The sequence below is a fragment of the Trachypithecus francoisi genome, unplaced genomic scaffold, assembly GCF_009764315.1.
Source record: "Trachypithecus francoisi isolate TF-2019V2 unplaced genomic scaffold, Tfra_2.0 Contig01547_ERROPOS2200000+, whole genome shotgun sequence".
Lineage (NCBI taxonomy): Eukaryota > Metazoa > Chordata > Mammalia > Primates > Cercopithecidae > Trachypithecus > Trachypithecus francoisi.
The window spans coordinates 94,779-111,218 of NW_022681438.1; the positions used below are offsets into that span (position 1 = coordinate 94,779).

The following is a 16,440-nucleotide window of genomic DNA, read 5'->3' on the forward strand; positions in this document are numbered from 1 at the left end:
GAGCTAGCTCCTGAGACAGTCAGGCTGGACCAGGCACGTGGGTTTGGACGCTTTCTAGAAGGCGCTCAGTTTTGCCCAGCCAGACAGGGCGAGTTACGTTTTGGGCAAATGTACTTGCAGGAGCTGAAGCAGCCACGGCCGCTGGAACAGGGAGTGTCCGTTCCCAGGCGAGTGCACATCGCCATCCTGGCCGAAGGCGCGGGTGTGCCCTTAACACCCACTTTCAGTGGCTTGTTGGTGTCTTCAAAGACCTGTCTTTTCCCTTCCCACATCAAGGCTCTCTCCTTGCCCTGTACATCCTTCCTGTGAGACGTCTCCCTCCTTTCTGTGTTCAGGGCAACCCCAGGCTCTGACAACCTGCCGCTTCTCTAAGTCTAACAAGCTAGGCTGCATTTGGACAAGCCACTGGATTCTGGGAATTCTACACTTACTGACTTGCGGGTAGCTTAAAAATAGTGAAACTCCAGGATCTCTGCAACTTCCATGCCCTAGGACTCCTGCCAGGGGCCCAGGGTGTCACGAAGAGAGCCCTGGCCTGGGAGTCATAGGCAGCATCTCGCCTCCACCCTGCCTTGTGGAGAAGCCCACAGGAGTCTTGGGGTCTGAGTTTTCTCCTCTATGAAATGATGCCTTGTTGCTTTTAGGGTCTTTTTAGTTATAAACCATAAACCCCTTGGCTTGGCTTGAAACTCAGGCTCCCCCCGACCCAGGCTTCCTTGCTTGCTGGGTCTCTGTATTGAGTTGTTTAACCCGTGTGTTTGGGGGCCAACACTGGTTCTTTCTGGGCAAAACCGAAAACCCCCCAAACGTTTTATGTAAAAAGCGCTGACACACATACTGCAATAAACAGATATCCACTATATCTGTAGTATTAAAAATTTTCTTGGGGGAGTATGGTTGAGGAAAAAATGTTCTAAAAAGCTCCCTAGGGGAACCACAATGAAAACTAAGTTAAGAAACACCGATTTAACCACAAAAGCGTGCAGGGCACCATGACCGGTTCGAGGTGAAGAGGCGGATGATAGCATCTCCTCCTCTCTAGGGTCTGTCCAGAGGCACCACCGCCCTTCCTGCCTCGTTCTCCCAAGCTGTATGTCCTCCTTCCTTTCTTCTAAATCTTTTTTAAAATTTTTTATTATACTTTAAGTTCCTGGATACATGTGCAGAATGTGCAGGTCTGTTACACAGGTATACACGTGCCACGGTGGTTTGCTGCACCGATCAACCTGTCGTCTACATTAGGTATTTCTCCTAATGCTCTCCCTCCCCTAGTCCCCAACTCCCTGACAGGCCCTGGTGTGTGATGTTCCCCTCCCTGTGTCTGTGTGTTCTCGTTGTTAAACTCCCGCTTATGAGTGAGAACAGGCGGTGTTTGGTTTTCTATTCCTGTGTTAGTTTGCTGAGAATGATGGTTTCCAGCTTCATCCATGTCCCTGCAGAGGACATGAGCCCTTTCTTCTAAATCTTACCGAACACTCACTTTTGGTGGGTTTATGGACACGTCTACATACTCTGGTGGTCATGGCTTATTTTTTTGTGGCTTTTGTTCCCCGAAGCTATGGCATTGCTGGTTCTACCAACGTGACAGGTGATCAAGTTAAGAAGCTGGACGTCCTCTCCAACGACCTGGTTATGAACATGTTAAAGTCATCCTTTGCCACGTGTGTTCTCGTGTCAGAAGAAGATAAACACGCCATCATAGTGGAGCCAGAGAAAAGGGTGCGTCCGAACTTCCACCGTTGAGGGTTTTAAGGCAGCTGGTTTTCTTCCCAGCTTCATAACTGACTCCACTTGTTTAACTGAGTTGGGTTCTGGGAGTCCCTCTAGATCCCGCCTGCAGTCTTTTCACAGCTTCCACCTCATTGCGGCTGTCTCTCGAACCCTCCCTGCGCCACTGTGCAGATCAGCGCCGTGGCTCACGCTGCCCTCTCTCCAGTGGACTCCCATGAACTCATCTCCATTTCTAACTTTTTATTGCCATGTTTAATGCTCTTCAAACCATAGCTTCTGTTGGTCATCTCTTTTCCTACATCCACCAAATTCCTGACCGTCACACTGAGCCTCCTGTTGGCCTGGACTGCCTGAAACTTCCACCCCTGATGCATGCATTGGAGTCCCTGGTGGTCGGTCTCGGCTTCTTCTTCTTCTTTTTTTTTGAGACAGTGTTTTGCTCTTGTTGCCCAGGCTGGAGTGCAGTGGCGTGATCTCAGCTCACTGCAGCCTCTGCCTCCTGGGTTCAAGCGATTCTCCTGCCTCAGTCTCCTGAGTAGCTGGGATTACAGGTTCCCGCCGCCACACCTGGCTAAATTTTGGATTTTTAGTAGAGACAGGGTTTCACCATGTTGGCCAGGCTGGTCTTGAACTTCTGACCTCACCTCGGCCTCCCAAAGTGCTGGGATTACAGGTGTGAACCACCGCACCCGGCCTTGTCTCTGCTTTGTGAAAGCAGAAAATGAATCTTATTTGTCTCTGTGTCCCACAGTCTAGTGCAATGCCTAGCACATTGGAGGGCCTCCACGACAAATGACTGTTGAAAAAGATGTTAAATGGAAGAGTATTCCCAGCTTTTACAAAACAACAATTGTCATTAAAAAACAAAACTTCTGAGATTAGAAGCACAGTTACATGGACTTGCTAACTTTCTCAGTTTGAGAGGAACTGGGAACATGAAGGAGTAGAACTAGGAAAAACAATGAGAAGAGGAAGAGGCTGCCCGTCCTCACCCTGCTGAGAGGGCAGGAACCACATCTGATGAAGTTATTTCCCATCATTCCTAAAATAGCCTACGCGCTAGACTTGAAGTTCGTGTTTTTCTTAGCTGGGCCTTTCAAGGTCTTTGGCAGTTTCAGGCATATAGCTTAGATTTGTTGTTTAATATTCTCCATCACTCAGGCTGGACTTCTCTGTCTACCATGGGCCTTGGTGACAGGCAGGTTCCTATGTTCTGGTTTCAGTTCCCCCTGCATTCGTGAGGGAGGTCTGTGAAGAGCAAGGGGGCAGGGAATCATGTGAATCTGCTACAGACATTTAAAAACCACATTGGAAAGTGGCTAATTTGGAGATGGAAAACTCCCAGTGGTGTGCTGGTAAACTGGGTCTCAAAGCAAACAAGTCTCTGATACATCCCCTTGCCTCTGTCAATGGTGTGAATACTCTCCCATCATCGATTTTAAGCTACCAGTGTGACGTCACTGAAGCAGAGCTGGGAAGAGATGTGCCCGGTTAGCTCCTGAGAGCCAATACCAGCCAGCTCCTGCACAGCACTGAAAACCCCACTCGAAGCAGGAATCTGCAGTAGTCCCACTGCCACTGCCAGTTATCTGCTTTGGGAATTACACTAGAAATTTGTTTTGTTTAGTTTTGTTTTTAGAGACAGGGCCTCACTCTGTCACCCAGACTGGAGTGCACAGTTGTGGCTCACTGCAGCCTCAAGCTCCTGGGCTCACGTGATACCTCCTGCCTCAGCCTCCTGAGTAGCTGGGACTACAGATGTTCAGCACCATGCCCAGCTAATTGAGCTTTTTTTTTTTTCTTTTAACAGAAGGAGTCTGTGTTGCCCAGGCTGGTCTCAAACTCCTGGGCTCAAGTAATCCTCCCGTCTTAGCCTCCCGAAGTGCTAGGATTAGGCATGGGCCACCGTGCCCAGCCAGGATAGTTTTGAAAACTCTGCATCCCAACCGCAAGGGGCATCTGTAAGACCTCCATGAGAAGCTTCTTACAGATCTCAACTCCAGCGAAGTGTCCGCTTCACCTCAGGAATTACTTTTTCCTTTACGAATAAGGGAAAATGAGTGACTAACCTTGCTTTTCTTTTTCCTTTGGCTGCCAGGAAACTCAATGCAAAGTTATGATTTGACTGTATCAACCATGTGGGAAATCATGACCTACCTGTATTCTATTCCCTTCATCCGCACCTGCGAAGTGGTGTTTTCTCTGTTTAATCATCGTGTGTGTGTGTATCCGTGCATTCTCTATGCCATTTCATACCTTCCATGACAGAGTATAAATAAGTAAGACCCACATGTTTTGAACTTTCTCTGAATTCCCGTTCTTACTCCCTAACGTATACCCCTTAGTGTATCTTGCTACAACATTTCAAGGTTGCGCTTCTCTTTTCTGTGCTCAGGGCAAGTATGTGGTCTGTTTTGACCCTCTTGATGGATCTTCCAACATCGATTGCCTCGTGTCCATTGGAACCATTTTTGGCATCTATAGAAAGGTAAAACGTGATATCTTCAGCACTTGGTTTGGGGACAAAAGTTAAGATGGAGCATCCAGTCCTATTTCCCTGTGGCAGAGCAGCCGGAGTGCAGATCATGAGACTCTGTAGGCTGAAGTAGATTGTGTCTCAAGTTCTGAGCTTTTCAGCACTCCCTTGCATGACGAAGACCCACTAGGTTGTTGAAAGAAAATATAGGGTAAAATATGGGTGGGAAGAGAAGGATATTTAACTCTTTTTACTATATCTTACTTTTTACGATAGAAAATGAGATTTTAAAAAAGGAGGCGGTAGAGGGTGAGTATAGTGATGACACGGTGTGAACTGAGAGTTGAGAGTGTGTGACAACCATAGAGATTATTTAGGTCAAAAGTGTCCTTTAAGTCCCCCAGTCAACGGTCCCGGGCTGAGTCCAGCCTGTGGCCTAATGTGTACAGCCTGTGAACAAAGAATAACCATTTTGATTTTTAAATAGTTGAAAAAAACTAAAGAACAATGTTTCATGATCCATTTTAAGTTTTACTCTCCACAAATGAAGCTTTAATTGGCATTTGGTCACATTCATTTGTTCACGTTGCTGCCTTTGGCTGATTCTCCGCTATACTGTCAAAGTTGTGTAGTTATGATAGAGACTGTATGGCCCATAAATCTGAAAACATTTACTATCTGTCTGTCTGTAGAAAAGGTTTCCTGAGCCTTGCTCTAAGTCGTAGAAAGCACACTGCACAGGATGAGAACTCAGCCCTGCCCCGGGTCTCCTAACACCTGACTTGGGCAGTCAATCCTCCTCCAGAGCTGCTTTTTCTGAGAGAGGGGAGAGGAGAGGAGAGGGGAGGGGAGGGGAGGCAAAGGAGGAGAGGGAGGAGAGGGAGAGGTGCGCAATTATACAAATAAGTGAAAATTAGAATGAAAATCCATCCATCCATCAGGAAACATGATAAAATCCAAGGTACATCCTCTTAGCTTTAGCTCTTGTTTTTTTTGTTTTGTTTTGTTTTTTTTGTTTTTTTTGTTTTTTTGTTTTTTTGTTTTTTTGTTTTTTTTGAGACGGAGTCTCGCTCTGCCCCGCCCAGGCTGGAGTGCAGTGGCCGGGTCTCAGCTCACTGCAAGCTCCGTCTCCTGGGTTTACGCCATTCTCCTGCCTCAGCCTCCCGAGTAGCTGGGACTACAGGCACCCGCCACGTCGCCCGGCTAGTTTTTTTTTGTATTTTTTAGTAGAGACGGGGTTTCACCATGTTAGCCAGGATGGTCTCGATCTCCTGACCTCGTGATCTGCCCGTCTCGGCCTCCCAAAGTGCTGGGATTACAGGCTTGAGCCACCGCGCCCGGCCGTTTTTTTTGTTTTTTTAAAAAATATTTTAGGCGGGCGCGGTGGCTCACACCTGTAATCCCAGCACTTTGGGAGGCCGAGGTGGGTGGATCACAAGGTCAGGAGATTGAGACCGCTCTGGCTAACACTGTGAAACCCCGTCTCTACTAAAAATACAAAAATACTTAGCCACGTGTAGTGGCGGGTACCTGTAGTCCCAGCTACTCGGGAGGCTGAGGCAGGAGAATCGCTTGAACCTGGGAGGTGGAGGTTTCAGTGAGCGGAGATAGCGCCACTGCACTCCAGCCTGGGCGACAGAACCAGACTCCATCTCAAAAAAAAGGTATATGTATCCTTGCAAAGTATCAGATCCACAGAATAGCAAGAGAGGTTTGTAGCAGAATTTTTCCTTGCAGAGGAAGACTTCTGGTTAATGTGTTAACCACAACTAAAGCAGTGTTGATGTTTGCTAAGCCCATTCTCCATCTCAGTCCCATAAATAATACTCTTTTAAGGGGGGAAAAACACACACACACACAACACACACACACACAACACACACACACACACACACACACACACACACAAAACCTGGGAAATTGAGAGACATTGGCTATTAACTAAAAAAAAAAAAAAAAAAATCAAGCCAGCTTGCAACAGCAGCTTGAATTATGAATGACAGAATTCTCAACAATAAGTCTCAACTGTCTTCTCAATAAACCAGAAGTGACTTTATTAAAAGACAGCGGGGCCGGGCGCGGTGGCTCACGCCTGTAATCCCAGCACTTTGGGAGGCGGAGGCTGGCGGATCACGAGGTCAGGAGATCAAGACCATCCTGGCTAACACGGTGAAACCCCGTCTCTACTAAAAATACAAAAAATTAGCCAGGCATGGTGGCGGGCGCCTGTAGTCCCAGCTACTCGGGAGGCTGAGGCAGGAGAATGGCGGGAACCCGGGAGGCGGAGCTTGCAGTGAGCCGAGATCGAACCACTAGAGATCTGCACTCCAGCCTGGGTGACAGAGCAAGACTCCGTCTCAATCAATCAATCAGTCAATCAATAAAAAGACAGAAGGTGATGATGAAGGGGATTTTTCCTGCTTTCTGCAGAGATGACTGTTGGCTAGAATTGCACTGTGGTGCCCATGCCCAGTGGGGCAGCATCAGTAACTGTGACCCTGCCGTGGTGACCAGGCCTTGCCACACGATTCCTGGAAAGGCACGTGGAAGGATGTGTGGTCATGCTGCATGCAGCTCCTGCTCCTGCCACAGCATCTTTCCAGGGCCTACCGACTACTACTATTTTTTTTTTTTTTTTGAGACAGAGTCTCGCTCTGTCGCCCAGGCTGGAGTGCAGTGGTGCCATCTCAGCTCCCTGCAACCTCTGTCCGGGTTCAAGTGATTGACTGATTGACTGAGACAGAGTCTCACTCTGTCACCCAGGCTGGAGTGCAGTGGCTCAGTCTCGGCTCACTGCAAGCTCCGCCTCTCGAGTTCAGGCCATTCTCCTGCCTCAGCCTCCTGAGTAGCTGGGACTACAGGTGCCCGCCACCGCACTCGGCTAATTTTTTGTATTTTTTAGTAGAGACGGGGTGTCACCATGTCAGCCAGGATGGTCTCGATCTCCTGACCTCATGATCTGCCTGCCATGGCCTCCCAAAGTGCTGGGATTACAGGCGTGAGCCACCGTGCCCAGCTACAACTACTACTATTCTTTCTCTTTCTTCTCCTCCTCCCCCACCTCCTCCTCCTCCTCTGCCTTCTGCCCCCGCTCCTTCTCTCCTTCTTCTCCCTCCTCTTCTTCCTTTTTCTTTTTTTTTTTAAATTTAATTAATTAATTTATTTATTTTGAGACAGAGTTTCACTCTGTCTCCCAGGCTGGAGTGCAGTGGCGTGATCTTGGCTCACTGCAAGCTCTGCCTCCCGGGTTCACAGCATTCTCCTGCTTCAGCCTCCCGAGTAGCTGGGACTACAGGCGCCCACCACCACGCCTGGCTAATTTTTTGTATTTTTTAGTAGAGACGGGGTGTCACCATGTCAGCCAGGATGGTCTCGATCTCCTGACCTCATGATCTGCCTGCCATGGCCTCCCAAAGTGCTGGGATTACAGGCGTGAGCCACCGTGCCCAGCTACAACTACTACTATTCTTTCTCTTTCTTCTCCTCCTCCCCCACCTCCTCCTCCTCCTCTGCCTTCTGCCCCCGCTCCTTCTCTCCTTCTTCTCCCTCCTCTTCTTCCTTTTTCTTTTTTTTTTTTTTTTTTTTTTTAAATTTAATTAATTATTTATTTATTTTGAGACAGAGTTTCACTCTGTCTCCCAGGCTGGAGTGCAGTGGCGTGATCTTGGCTCACTGCAAGCTCTGCCTCCCGGGTTCACAGCATTCTCCTGCTTCAGCCTCCCGAGTAGCTGGGACTACAGGCGCCCACCACCACGCCTGGCTAATTTTTTGTATTTTTTAGTACAGATGAGGTTTCACTGTGTTAGCCAGGACGGTCTCGATTTCCTGACCTCATGATTCGCCCGCCTTGGCCTCCCAAAGTGCTGGGATTACAGGCGTGAGCCACCGCGCCCGGCCCTTTATTTTCTCTCTCTCTCTTTTTTTTTGAGACAAGGTCTCACTCTGTTGCCCAGGCTGAGAGCAGTGGTGCCATCATGGCTCACTGCAGCCTCATCTTCCCTGGCTGAAGCCATCCTCCTACTCAGCCTCCTGAGTGACTGGGACTACAGGTGTACACCACCACACCTGGCTAATTTTTGTATTTTCTGTTATGGCGGATCATGAGGTCAGGAGATAGAGACCATCCTGACTAACACGGTGAAACCCTGTCTTTACTAAAAATACAAAGAATTAGGCAGGCATGGTGGCGGGCGCCTGTAGTCCCAGCTACTCAGGAGGCTGAGGCAGGAGAATGGCGTGAACTTGAGAGGCGGGGCTTGCAGTGAGCCAAGATGGAGCCACTGCACTCCAGCCTGGGCAACAGAGCGAGACTCTGTGTCAAAAAAAAAGAAGAAAATCATTAATAGTAAGAAATCAGTGGTTAGGAGCTGTGTCCTTAAGGGGCTCCCTTCCCTAGTGTTAGAAAAACTCTGGACCACATGACCCAGTCGGCTGTGTTTTTCATGAAAAAATAGATTACAACATATGTCACTTTCTAAGAGTAGGTATTATTTTGGTAACTTTTTGGTGTGTGTGGCAGGGGAGGGGGGCACTGGTTTGTGATGTAAAATGTGCTTCTTCCTGTGCATCACGGTTAAAACATTGGACAGCATCTGCTCTACCCCGTAATGACTCTGGGGAGATATTCTGAGTTCCTGCATTTCTGAGAATTCCCCTGACGTGTGAGTGATATAGACCACACGCTCATCAGGGTATGAGCTGCAGCGGCAAGAGCTCACAAAACCGATTTCCTCTCCAGACTGGCTGCCCTGCAGCCCAGTGTTAATTTGTTTAAATGAAGATGGAGTCGGCAGGTGAAGGAGATGGATGCCTGTAATAAGATTAAATTAGTGGGAGCTGGCAAGGAAGCATGCTCTTTTTTGGAACTGATAGTGGAAAGATGGGGGAATATCACATTAGAAAGACTGGAGGAGGGCCCTGATGGAAAGAGGGATCCAGATGCAGGAAGTCTGGGTTCTGCGGGGAAGGCTGCCGTGGTAATCTAATCAGGATATTGCTGATGTGTAGGGGAAGGCCACTCGGGGAAGACGCCCTATTTTATTAGAAGAGCACCTTGAGAATGCCTCCTGTTAGTGGTTGAACTGTAAAAAAGAATCACAAAACAAAACAAAAACATTCCTTGATTTCTTTCTTGCTCTAGAAATCAACTGATGAGCCTTCCGAAAAGGATGCTCTGCAGCCAGGCCGGAACCTGGTGGCGGCCGGCTACGCGCTGTATGGCAGTGCCACCATGCTGGTCCTTGCCATGGACTGTGGGGTCAACTGCTTCATGCTGGACCCGGTGAGAGGCCCCACAGGAGGCTGGGGGCTTGGCTGGTGTCTGTGAGCAAATGAATGCTATGCGTGGGGGATTGGCAGGGGTATGTGGAGGTGGGAGATGACGCCCACTTAGGGACAGAGATGATGATGTGTGGTGGGAACGGGGCAGGAGACGGAGAGACAGTGTATGCCTCCCCAGGAGACCGTGGAGGTGAGAAATGGCATCTCAGAGCACAAGAGGGGCCTTTGTTCCAACGTGGATTCCTCAGAGCAGCTGTTACTCAAATGGCCCAAATGCCTCGAGTCCAGGCAGGCCATAGGAATGATGAAGTGTGCTGGGGAAGGAGGGGGCCCGCCTTGCCAAGGCTTCTAATGGTTCAAGAAACACTGGATTGTAAAAAACATAATGTTTCTACATGTGTGCAGCACTATGCTGCCAAGTAAAATGCATTTATGGACCGGATGGGGCTGTAGATATTCCATTTCTAGCTTTTCTACTTTAGTCACCAAAAGGCTGTTTTCCTGAGATGAATGGGTGTGCCAACTGAAGCAGTGGACGGCATTATTTCTTCAAAAATAGCTTCCACATTTATTTGTGTACATTTACACAAACCTTCAGTTAACTGGTGCGGTCTTTCTTTCTTTCTTTTTTTTTTTTTAATACGGAGTCTTGCCCTGTTGCCCAGGCTGGAGTGCAGTGGTGCGATCTCAGCTCACTGCAAGCTCCGCCTCCTGGGTTCAAGCGATTCTCCTGCCTCAGCCTCCTGAGTAGCTGGGACTACAGGTGCCCGCCAACACACTTGTATTCTTAGTAGAGACGGGGTTTTGCCGTGTTGGTCAGGCTGGTCTCAAACTCCTAACCTCAGGTGATCCACCCACCTCAGCCTCCCAAAGTGCTGGGATTACAGGTGTGAGCCACTATGCCTGGCCAACTTTTTTAACTTTTGGAGATATCCTCCTATGACATTAGTGAACTGTGTATAAAGTGCTTTTTGCTGGCAAACTGAACACCAGGAACAGATAGGGAGCGGGAACCCTCTGTGGGAGACAGGCTGCTGGAGGTGAGGCCGGGTCTGTGTGTGGCGGGAAGGCTAACTCAACACAGGCTGCCTTTGTCCCAGGCTGTCAGGAAAGTGGACTTTCACCTCCTTGGCAGCATGGGCACTTAACAAATAAACGAGGGCAGGGTAATAGCACTAGTTCAAGTCTCCAAATGTGGTGACCTGGGTAGGGGTGGGGTGGGGGGGTTAGTGGCAGAACCAGAGCAAAGTTCCACCTGAGCCCAGGAAGCAATTTCGGGCCCCACTGATGTTTGCTGGCTGTGACTTGCCAGGCCCTGACTCTGCTTCCCATTCTTCTGCTGCCTTCTCTTGTTACCTTTGAGTTGGTGGAAGCAGAGAAAACATTAAATCTCTTCTTGTTTCCAGATTGCAGGCCAGCATCTCTGTAGGGAAGTTTCTGTGTGTTTGACAGTCTTTTGCCCTCCTCAGTCCTAAATGTCTGGAAGCGCAATGCAGACCTGCTGGAATTTGATTCTATCCCTTCTGCCTGCTGCGCCTGCCTGACGGGGCTGAGCCTCCCACCGGGGAGATGCTAAGTGCTTCCTCTTTGTTTAGGCTTGCTGCAAAGCCAGGCGGATGGTTCTGCTGAAACCACTGCCACAGCTGTACCTGGGTTTCTAGTGGCTTTAACTTTCTGGGAGCTTTTATGCTTCGTCTCCATACACAAGACTTCCCTCCTTTGCACCGTGGACAGTCTGGCTGGGCCCTGCATGCTGCACCCAGCCTCTGTTGTGAGATGGCTTTCTTTTCTATACAGTTTTTTGAAGGACATTTATTTTTCTACCAATGATAAAAGAATATTCTGGTATATTCATGGCCAAAAGTTTTGAAAATATTAAAAAAGGCATAAAAGTAAGAAGGAAGAATCACTTCCAATGACTCCTTTCAATGACCACTGTGAATTCTCCCCTCCCTCCCTCCCTGTCTGTCTGGTTTCAGTGTACTCCATGTGGGTAGGAACCAGTTTCTGCTGTGGGAATAAATGGCTCGGCAGAGAGGTGTTAGTGGGGCTTTTTTCTTTTTCAACTCTTGTGTCAATGTCAAGCCCCTTCTAAATGGGTAGAGCCTCTATCACCCTCTTGCCAAAAACACACAGGAACCCGTAAAAATCCTCCATCTGGAGCAATAGGACTTCTGCAACACTTTCCCCCAAATTCAGATCTCCTCTGAAAAGCCTAAAGCTTAAAGGCATAAGCTTTACCCTGGGCTACGTGGGAGGAGGCGGCTGAGAAAAACTTCGCACGCCAGTGAGCAAAGGCATCGGAAGTTACGTGTGCCAGACTCAAACTCAGGGTTCCGCTTCGTTCTATAACAACGCCCAGAAAGGAGAACTCCCATCAGGATAGTAATGTAAAGCTGAGAACAGCGCTGAGCACTTGGGTGTTACGCAGGGACTGATCCTGCAGTTGCCGTCTCTCCTGAGAGCCCACCTCCCACCTGAACCAATGCTTTTTTTCTGTTTGGTAAAGGCATACACATTTTATATTGCTTTGGACACACGATTCTTTCTTTCTTGCAGGCTTTAGCAGTCTGCTTTCCCTATTTTTATGTGGTTACCTTCTTTTCTTGTTTTACTGAAATCATTTGCAAACAAAGTTGAAAGTCTCCATTATCACCCTGGCGGCTTCTGCAGCATCCTCTTGCCTCCCCTACCCCATTCACAGCTCCCAGAGAGTCTGGCAGGTGTCATGGGGCCCCAGGATGAGCGGTGCCTGTGGGCCACGACCCCAGCCCAGCGTAGCCCAGCATAGCCCAGCCCATTGCTCGCCTCATCCAGGCCTGGGGGACATGATGTGCTCGTCATCTCTCCACCATTCCTTCCTTGTCTCAAAAGGCCATCGGGGAGTTCATTTTGGTGGACAAAGATGTGAAGATCAAAAAGAAAGGTAAAATCTACAGCCTTAACGAGGGCTACGCCAAGGACTTTGACCCTGCTGTCACTGAGTACATCCAGAGGAAGAAGTTCCCCCCAGTAAGTGAGGGCCCGGGGAGGGTGGTGCAGGGTCTGGGCATGTGGCACCAGGGGCCGTTACGGAGGCAGGGGCATCCCCCAGAGATGAAAGGGATTCTTGGGATCGAGGACCTTGGACCTCATGTGGGGCTCCTGAGCGGTGTGGAAATCTGTTGGTTGATGACTTACCTTAAAGGTGAAAGGAAGCAGGGATGGAGTGGATTGGGCTTCCATCTACACTGAGCCCATGATGAAGGTCTCACCTCAGTACTGGGGACTGGAATTCTCACCCTGTGACATCAAAAGTCAGTCTCCATTTCAGCCTTTGCTACTTTCTCTTGGCAGAAGAAAATTAGGATAATAAAGTTAACCAAATGAATGAATTCATGGCAGTAAAACAGTTTCCCTTCTGGGGTCCATGGTCCCAGATGGTATGAAATGTGGTTCCCACTCGAATGCCCGCCAAGTGGTATCTGTCCCCCGCTAGGCCGGCCCGAGGTGCATCTATCAGTCATCTCGAAACCGAGAGTGCTCATCATGGCATCTCCCTAAAGAGGTTATAAGCTAGTGAATATGAAGAGAAGAAATGGCTGAGTGTGGAGCTTGCTCTATGTCGAATATCTGATTTTGTCCTTTCTTTGTTTAAAAGCCATTGGTGGCTGCTGTTTGCTAGAGATGAAGCTCAAATGTTTGCAGGGCATTTAAGGAGCCTCAGATCTGCTCCAGGCTCTCTCTCCAGCTTACTCATCTCTCCTTTCACCTTACCCTGGATTCCTCTCCTGCCCTCAACCTCCACACAGGCACCCCCGAGTCCCGCAGGCCCCCCCTCCAGGCCCATTTCCCTCTCTACATTGCTAAGAAGACGCTGGTGCAGTTTCCTCTCCTGTAAATTACACACTGCCTCCCACCCCTGCCCAGTTCCTTAGCTTGGTAACAAAATTCCTCAGCCTTTGAGGTGTTACTAAATGGTACAGTTTTTGTAATGCCTGCCTCAGCCCCATAGCCAGAACCAACCAGACCCTCGCTGGGGCTTCGGTGGGTTATCTGACCTACTGGGAGATGGTGAGACGCTGTCTCCATTTTTCCATTTTCTATTTACTGGGAACAGGGTTCTAATCCACTTTTTAGCACAGCCCCAAATACATACCTCGTAGGTGCTTGGTGAACGGATGTGGAATCAAAGAAACTCACGGACACAAAGAAGACTCTCTGTCTTGTTTTCTGCAACCCTAATTCTTGCTGGTCTTAACTTGCAGGATAATTCAGCCCCCTATGGGGCCCGGTACGTGGGCTCCATGGTGGCCGATGTTCACCGCACTCTGGTCTACGGAGGGATATTTCTGTACCCCGCTAACAAGAAGAGCCCCAGTGGAAAGGTAAGGGTGTCCTCTGGAGTGGGAGTGAGGAGCAGATTTCACTTGCAGCCCACACGATTTGGTTTAGGAAGAAGAAGGCTCTGCGAGCTGTTATGCTCCATGCTACGTTGCTATGTGTGTCTGTGGCATATTCTTTTGTGGATTAAAGGTAAAGCCAGATGATAGCAACTAAAGATAAAAATAGTCTCTTGAGAGCCCTTCTAGTGCTATGGCAAAAGAGAATGAATAGTCAGGACGAGGACTGAAGGTCCTTAGGCTTCCAGTGGATACATGGCTTGGCTGGGGCAAAATGCATTCCATTCATGAAGTGAAATGGAACAACCCAGCCTCACTTCCAAGGGAGCGGATCAAATATGTGTCCCCAGTAGAAGGTGTAAAAGGTGTAAAACAGGTGACTAGTGAGTCAGCATCCGCTACTGGGAAAATGATACCTTTTAGGGAAAGAATCTCTGGGGAAGCCTGGAGCATTCAGGTGAGCCGTCGCCACCGACTCACTCGCCCAAGCCCACGGCGTTCCCAGCAGGCTGCAGGGTGGCTGTGCTCCCTCGTGCTCACTCGGAGCCTCCCTGCTTTCCTTCTGCCAGGGCGACAGTGTGGTTCCTTCCCAAGTATTGTGTCCTTCTTATGTTTTCCCAGTGGACAGATGGCTTTTTAGACAGTCTTACTCGTCACCCAGGCTGGAGTACAGTGGCGTAATCTCGGTCCACTGCAACTTCCGCCTCCTGGGTTCAAGTGATTGTCCTGACTCAGCGTTCTGAGTAGCTGAGATTACAGGTGCCTGCCACCACGCCCGACTAATTTTTATATTTTTAGTAGAGATGGGGTTTCACCATGTTGGCCAGGCTGGTCCTGAACTTCTGACCTCTAGCGATCCACCCACCTCGGCCTCCCAAAGTGCTGGGATTATAGGCGTGAGCCACCGTGCCTTTTTTTTTTTTTTTTTTTTTAATGCAAGAGGAGAACAGGAACAACAGTCCCCTGAAACTAGTTGGAAACCTCTGTATTTGGATGTCTTTGGGTCTGTTTGTAGCATGTGGCATCCAGAATGAAGGCATTTCTCTTTACTGAAACCATCATCCAGCCGTAGCTGCTTCGGGCATCTCAACCTGTGTGGTTAGCCTGCTTTCCAGCACTTTTCTCTAAAGTCCCCCCGAATTGTTCCTGAACACAAATACTGAGGCTCCTTTTTTTAGGTTTTTCAAAACTAGCCATGACACCTATGTGGAAATAGAGTCAGGAAACACCTGCAGAAAGCTGTCGCTCAGTAGGCAGACTGCATGAAAAGGCATATGATAAAAAAGTTAATATTTAAAAGTCAATGCCAAGACGTATAACACACTGAATTCCAACCCAATAGCCTTCGGAGAATCGTAAAAGGAATGCACACAGAGCTGCAAACAATATCGCACTGTTTGGAGGGGCCGGTCTGCTCTCCAGATGTCTGCGGCCAGACACCACCGCGGATTTTTTAAATGCTTTTAGAATAGGCGAAGCTCCATCCAACACACACAGAATCACTCATTAAGTCCCGTTTCCATGCTATAAAGAGAAGGTAATGATCACTTCTGCCAAAATGTCATTCTGTCCAGTGTGCAGGTGGTCTGTCTCGCATGTGCATCAGGTAATCTGTTCCTGGCACTGGCTTGAGGAACAGTTGAATTTAACCAAATGGTTATAACTGTTTTGTCTCAGATGCAACCTGGGGTGGGAGGACACTTTCACAGCCTCACAGGAAGGAAAAATACAGTATTTGTTCCCTGGAAACTCCCACCAGCTCTGCACGTTTGGCTGCAGAAAAGTCTCTTTTTCATGCAATACTTTCTGATACGAGGAGGCCGCTGCCCGGCCTTGTTTTCCAGCTGAGACTGCTGTACGAATGCAACCCCATGGCCTACGTCATGGAGAAGGCTGGGGGAATGGCCACCACCGGGAAGGAGGCCGTGTTAGACGTCGTTCCCACAGACATTCACCAGAGGGCGCCGGTGATCTTGGGGTCCCCCGACGACGTGCTGGAGTTCCTGGAGGTGTCTAAGAAGCACTCTGCCCAGTGAGCACCTACCCTGCCTGTCCCGGAGAACTGCCTCTGCCTGGACCTGTTGTCTCCCGCAGCAGCACCCCGACCTGCTGTGTCCCTTACATTCCTAGAGAGCGGAAATAAAACGCATGGCTGTTTCCACCGTCAAACGCTGTAGAATGCCTGGCACTCCCTAACCAAATGCTGTCTCCATAACGCCACTGGTGGCAAGATGCAGTTTGAGGTGATGGAGGAGAAATAAACGTATTCCTCCCTAAAAAAAAAGCCTCTGTTGCTTTGTGTCAAATAATAATGATGATGACAATAATAACTGCTGATGCATATAACATTAGATACCTCGTTTAATCTTCAAAAGAACCCAATGAAGCAGATACTCTGAATAATCTGTTTTATAGCTGACACAATGGACGAGGAGAGGTGAAGTAATTGGCTCAAGGCTTCCAGCCGATGCGTGGCAGAGCGGGGACCTGAATGCAGGCAGCCTGGCCAGCATAGGGCTTCTCCTGCAGGTCGTCCCATTCCGGCCTGGCCCATCGTTCCTCAGTCTTGTT

The 16,440-nt window shown here is 49.0% G+C and overlaps 1 protein-coding gene across 3 annotated transcripts in view; it reads left to right on the forward strand.

Annotated features, from left to right (window-relative positions):
* The window catches only part of FBP1 (fructose-bisphosphatase 1), a 34,226-nt gene extending 18,073 nt beyond the window's left edge, over positions 1 to 16,153 (forward strand). For all 3 annotated transcript variants that reach the window (XM_033176520.1, XM_033176524.1, XM_033176533.1), the window contains 6 exons: positions 1,557 to 1,719; positions 4,127 to 4,219; positions 9,348 to 9,488; positions 12,362 to 12,499; positions 13,735 to 13,854; positions 15,714 to 16,153. In XM_033176520.1, coding sequence (XP_033032411.1) covers positions 1,557 to 1,719; positions 4,127 to 4,219; positions 9,348 to 9,488; positions 12,362 to 12,499; positions 13,735 to 13,854; positions 15,714 to 15,905 — 847 coding nt within the window. In that variant the 3' untranslated portion in view covers positions 15,906 to 16,153. The remainder of the gene's footprint in view (positions 1 to 1,556; positions 1,720 to 4,126; positions 4,220 to 9,347; positions 9,489 to 12,361; positions 12,500 to 13,734; positions 13,855 to 15,713) is intronic.
* The last annotated feature ends 287 nt before the right edge of the window (positions 16,154 to 16,440 follow it).